We start from the raw sequence: 5,086 nt of genomic DNA, 5'->3' as shown, positions 1-5,086 counted from the left end.
TTTAATTTGATTTTTATATTAACTTTGATCTTTATTTTTATGATTGTTATTTGCTTTTCTCTTATTATTTTTTTAAGTGAAATTTTTTATCTATCAAATTTGGTCTCCATTCTTTTGATTATTACTTATTTTATTTGAAATAATTTATGAAATATTAATATTATTATTTTAATTTCTTCATTTTTTATTTTTTTATTTCTTAGATTTGATATTTGTCACTTTGATTATTATTTATTTTATATAATTATATTTTTTAATTTTAATTTTTAATTTGTAATATTTTTTCCTTATTATTTTAATAAACTTGAAAAAAAAAATATTAATAAACTATTTTTCAGCTCATTTTCTATAACTTAACAAAACACTAGAAAGTGTTTTTCAATTATTTTTCATAATACTATCAAACATAAAAAATAATTCACTTTTTAGGAATTTATTTTCCAAAAAAACTATTTTTCAAAATGAAATTACTTTTCAGCAAACAAATGGGATCCAAGTCAACATATATTTTTGAGTTAAAACTGTATTATTTATTTATTATGTCCCTCTACAATATGTGACAGGTTTTTATTATGGGATGTTTTGTAGGTTTTTTTATGTTTATTTTAACTAATAAAACTTTGAATTTGTCAGTAATTGTTTTTAATTTGATAATACGAGTTTTTGATTTCTTTGAGTCTTTTTTTGTAACGAAAATTATAAATCAACTATATTAATAGTTACATTTCCATAATAATATCTCAATGTGGTATTATTATGAAAGTGTAACTACCGTTCGTGAAACAACTATATTAATAGTTACATTTCCATAATTTTTTCTTTGAGTCTTTTATATGATTGGATAAGAAGGATGAGTACCCTTTGTACATGTTTGGAAAAAAAAATTATGTTCGCTAACTTATGCTTAATAAATCTTTGTTGCAGGACCTTTGTGTATCGGTGGGTCAAGAAGTTAGGTTGCCTTCAGGATTCAAAACTTTTGTTGTACATGTAATTAATTTTGTAAACTAAACTAAAAAATCTTTTTTTATTATCTTTCCTTTTTTAATAACATTGTTCTATCTATGTTCTGATTTATGTAATGAAATTCTTAAATAAAATATTATTATGCATGCGCATAAATTCTTATGGTGTGTATAAATCAAATACTCATGTTTTATACTAGATATCAATTTCAATTCAAATAAAATAAAATGCATATATAGGTAGTAAAAGAATTTAATTAGAGACTTAGTAAGGCAGCATAGCATGTGCATGATAAAAAAAAAAAACAGAAGCTTAAGATATGTGTTTAGATTTTTCATTCTCTTTCTATGTAATTCAAGTTAATAGGTATATGAGATTGAATATATTTTCTTTCTTAACATCTATTTATATTTAAGTTCTTGTGAAATGGACATGATAAAATTATCAAAAAGTGAGATATGTATACATAAGTTTGGGATTGATTTATGGTTGAAATAATATGGAATAAAGTATAAGACAAATGAATTATATCATGTTAATGATTGTGAAATGGATAAGACACCCTATAACTTAATATTCCACTTATAAAGTAAATGTTATCAAATTTTCAATAGAATTACTTATAAATAAAGTAGCATGAACATGTATATAAATAAACACAAAAAAAAAAAATTGACATGATTATACGGCGGCATAAATAAAGCTATAGGTGCCGACATACCTTGGTCCAAGCTTGGTATCCCATGTTATTAAAAAATTTTTTAACAGAAGTTATCTTCCCAAGCTTGGTATCCCATGTTATTAAAAAAAATTTTAACAGAAGTTATTTTCTATTGTAGTGATAAAATGTGACCATCTCTTTTCTTTATTTGTTCTTTCAATATCTGAATTGATGAACTATGAGATGTTGACTCCATCGTGTAGGATTATGACGAAGGATGATTTTCCCGATTAGTTCTATATCTTGAAATCATCTACTTTGTATGATTTGCTTACAAGAAAATTCAATGTAATAATAAATTTATTTTAATTTTAAGTAATAATTAAATTACATAAAAAAGGATACTTATAATAACTTTTTTAGACTTATTATTTATAAAAGTTTCAGGTTACTTAATACTCTGATGCTACACCAAAAACACATAATTTCGTAGAGGTTCTTTTTCACTTGTCTTTTCTTGTTATCAACCAAAAAAATATATTAAAAAATATAAATATAAAAATTTCAAGTTCATTATATATAAAAAAATTCTTGCCACACTAGCTTGATATGATCTCTTTCTCTTAACTTTTACTAAATCATTTACCCACACTGGACTACATTGCATTACTAATATGTTTTATAATAATAATAATTAAAACATTAATTATGGACTTTAAATATGATATATATTAGATGATAATTTTTTAAAATATTGATATAGTCAAATATTAAATAATATATATATAATAATAATAATAATATATTACATCAATACAAGTTAAACTATCACATCTAAGACCTCCAAGTTTAGGAATTATAAAGTAAAAATCTTAAAATTTTGGTTTAATTTTTCAACATCTAATATAGGGAGATTCTATTCCGGTAAAATTTTTAGTCAAGAAGGAAAGTGTAAAAATCTTAAAATTTTGGTTTAATTTTTTTTAGTCAAGAAGGAAAGTACTTTTTAACTTTTTCAAGAATATGTATTGAGAGAGAGAGAGAGAGGACAGAGGATCCAAATGTGAATAAATTTGAGGTAAGGGACTGAACTGAATTATATGTACCAAATTGGACACAAATACTAAGGAAGACTCCACCATTGACCTGGTCCTATTATCTTATATGTTTTGAAATTTCAACGCTGTAGGTCCAAGTTTTTACTGAGGAAGTCGACAAGCAATTCAGTGTTTTTGAGGTTGGCAAGTCTTCAAACCAAACAAGGAGTTCCATGTGACCGAGTCTGTTGCCTTTAGTGATAGCCAAAGAGTTCAAGTCTTCCGCGAGTCTTTGCAAGATTTTCAAATTAAAAATGGGGGCCCACACCATTTATTCCGTAGAAATTAGGCAGGTAGAGAATAGACAAACAGAAAGTCACCATTTCACTCGGAGATTTCCCACCCAGTACCTGTGCCATGCCATGCATGAAAATATAAGGAATCCTGCTGCCACTCAATAAAAATCACAAAGAGAAAGTGAGGTTCTGCAATGGCTATGGCAGCATCAAGATTGCTTTTCCTTTTTTGTCCCATTTTCATTAACCTCCTTGTCCTCTCTATTGCACAATCAGATCCACTTTATCACATTTGTTCGGAAACTGGTAACTTCACTAACAGTAGTGACTACAAATCAAACCTCAATAACCTGCTTTCCTCCTTCTCTTCCAATACCAAAATCGACTATGGGTTTTACAACGACTCGTATGGCCAAAACAATGGCAAAGTTAACGCAATTTCACTCTGTAGAGGAGATAAAAAGCCCGAAACCTGCCGAAGTTGCATCACTAATTCTAGCCGAGTGCTTACACAACTCTGTCCAAACCAAAAGGAGGCCTATATATGGTATGATGATTGCATGTTAAGGTATTCAAACCGTTCCATAGCAGGCATTATGGAATCTGGGCCTTACTTTTGGATGTACAACGTGAATAACGTGACCGACGAAAAAGAGTTCTATGAGAAGCTAAATGTTTTGTTAGACAACCTTACTAATTTAGCAGCATTAGGTGATTCACGAAGAAAATTTGCAACAGGAAATGAGACCACGGAAAACTCTCAAGAAAAAATGTATGCACTTGTTCAGTGCACTCCTGATTTGACTGAGCAGCAATGCAGCGGTTGCCTGAATCAAGCTATCAAATTGATTCCAAGATGCTGTTACAAGAAGCAAGGAGGGAGGGTGATTTCACCTAGCTGTCACTTTCGATATGAAAAGGACCCTTTCTATGATCTTGTAGCCACGACGCCGCCACCGTCTCCAGCGCCACTTTCAGTCCTTCCACCGCCACCACAAGCAACAGCAGATGCAGTGCCACCAAGAGCCAGTACCGCGGCCAAAATAGGTACTGCAGTAATCATTACAGAATATGTTCTGTTAACAAATATGGTAAAACTTTAACTGCTCCAAATTTAATTCAGTTATGATAAAATGCTCTAATCACATGCAATTTTCTGATCATTTTGCAGCTAAAACATCGGCCATAGTTCAAACTACCATTGCCAACGTTTTGCCAATATTGCTACTTCTATGGTCCTTACAGCATGTATGAGCCACTTGACAGACAGCAAATCATCTACATCATGTTCACTTTCTTATTTTGCAGCCCTTTCTTCCTCGGATTAAAACAATAAATATAGTTGTAGTCTGTATTTATTATGGACACAACAAATATAAATTTATCGTTGATTGGACAAACAGTTTTTATTTATTTTTAAGTTTCTCTCTGAGAATCGTTGTTTTCACTTCTGGTAGTTTTGTTTTGATGAGGATGATTGTTGTAAGCATTGTATTGTAGCATTTCTGAGTTATTAAATTGTGTTTGAATCAAGGATCTCTTCTTTATTTCCTTTATGAAATTATACCTCTTGTGATGGGAAGAATTGTATGACAAAATAACTCCAAGGGGATTGCATTTGCATTAACAATGAGGCTTGAGGGAACTGGGAAGCTCTAGTGATATATTATCTATATGGTTGTTGGGCTTTTAGCTCAAGTTTCTTCAAAAAGTTCGTTCTTTTAGTTTTCAAACTCCAGTTAACCCTGCGGGGCCAATCCATATTCTTACTCGATTGAATTGATTCGGCGACTTGCTGACTTGAAATTTGATTTGGTAGGGTTTGTTTTTATTTTTTATACCAAATTGACATTGTTTATTTAAATAAAAAAAATCTTGAAAGGATATTATTTTAGAGTTTTTTAAATTATAATATGGGTTAACTTGACAATTTTTAGATCAACAAGCTCAACCCTTAACCTTAGTCTAGGGCTGTATCAACTCCTGAACCGGTCTGTCATCACGAGAAGGAAATGTGCTGGTCAGAACAAACCAGTGAAGCTCCAGGAAATGCTTTTTGTTCATGTTAGGAAAAGCGGTTACTCATATGCAGATTTATTAGAAAATAAAATCTCTGCCATTCCTTC

General features: G+C 29.9%; 1 protein-coding gene across 2 annotated transcripts; it reads left to right on the top strand.

The window, feature by feature from the left end:
* Positions 1-3,001: 3,001 nt before the first annotated feature.
* LOC105115073 (cysteine-rich repeat secretory protein 38-like) lies at positions 3,002-4,511 on the top strand. 2 transcript variants are annotated; one of them, XM_011011855.1, is made up of 2 exons: positions 3,002-4,051; positions 4,132-4,511. In XM_011011855.1, exons 1-2 carry the CDS (start codon positions 3,155-3,157, stop codon positions 4,147-4,149), a joined length of 915 nt encoding a protein of 304 aa, XP_011010157.1. In that variant the 5' UTR covers positions 3,002-3,154; the 3' UTR covers positions 4,150-4,511. The 2 variants fall into 2 exon arrangements, with proteins under 2 accessions (XP_011010157.1, XP_011010156.1); XM_011011854.1 differs by having other exon boundaries at positions 3,010-4,007.
* Positions 4,512-5,086: the final 575 nt, after the last annotated feature.

Source organism: Populus euphratica, unplaced genomic scaffold (genome assembly GCF_000495115.2).
Source record: "Populus euphratica unplaced genomic scaffold, PopEup_1.0 scaffold637.1, whole genome shotgun sequence".
In the NCBI taxonomy this organism is placed as follows: domain Eukaryota; kingdom Viridiplantae; phylum Streptophyta; class Magnoliopsida; order Malpighiales; family Salicaceae; genus Populus; species Populus euphratica.
This window is presented reverse-complemented; position numbering and strand designations above follow the sequence as displayed.

Coding starts and splice junctions, on each gene's coding strand:
- LOC105115073 (XM_011011854.1), top strand. CDS start 3,155: ATGGCTATGGCAGCATCAAGATTGCTTTTCCTTTTTTGTCCCATTTTC. Junction 4,008..4,131: donor CAGTACCGCGGCCAAAATAG/GTACTGCAGTAA, acceptor ATCATTTTGCAG/CTAAAACATCGGCCATAGTT.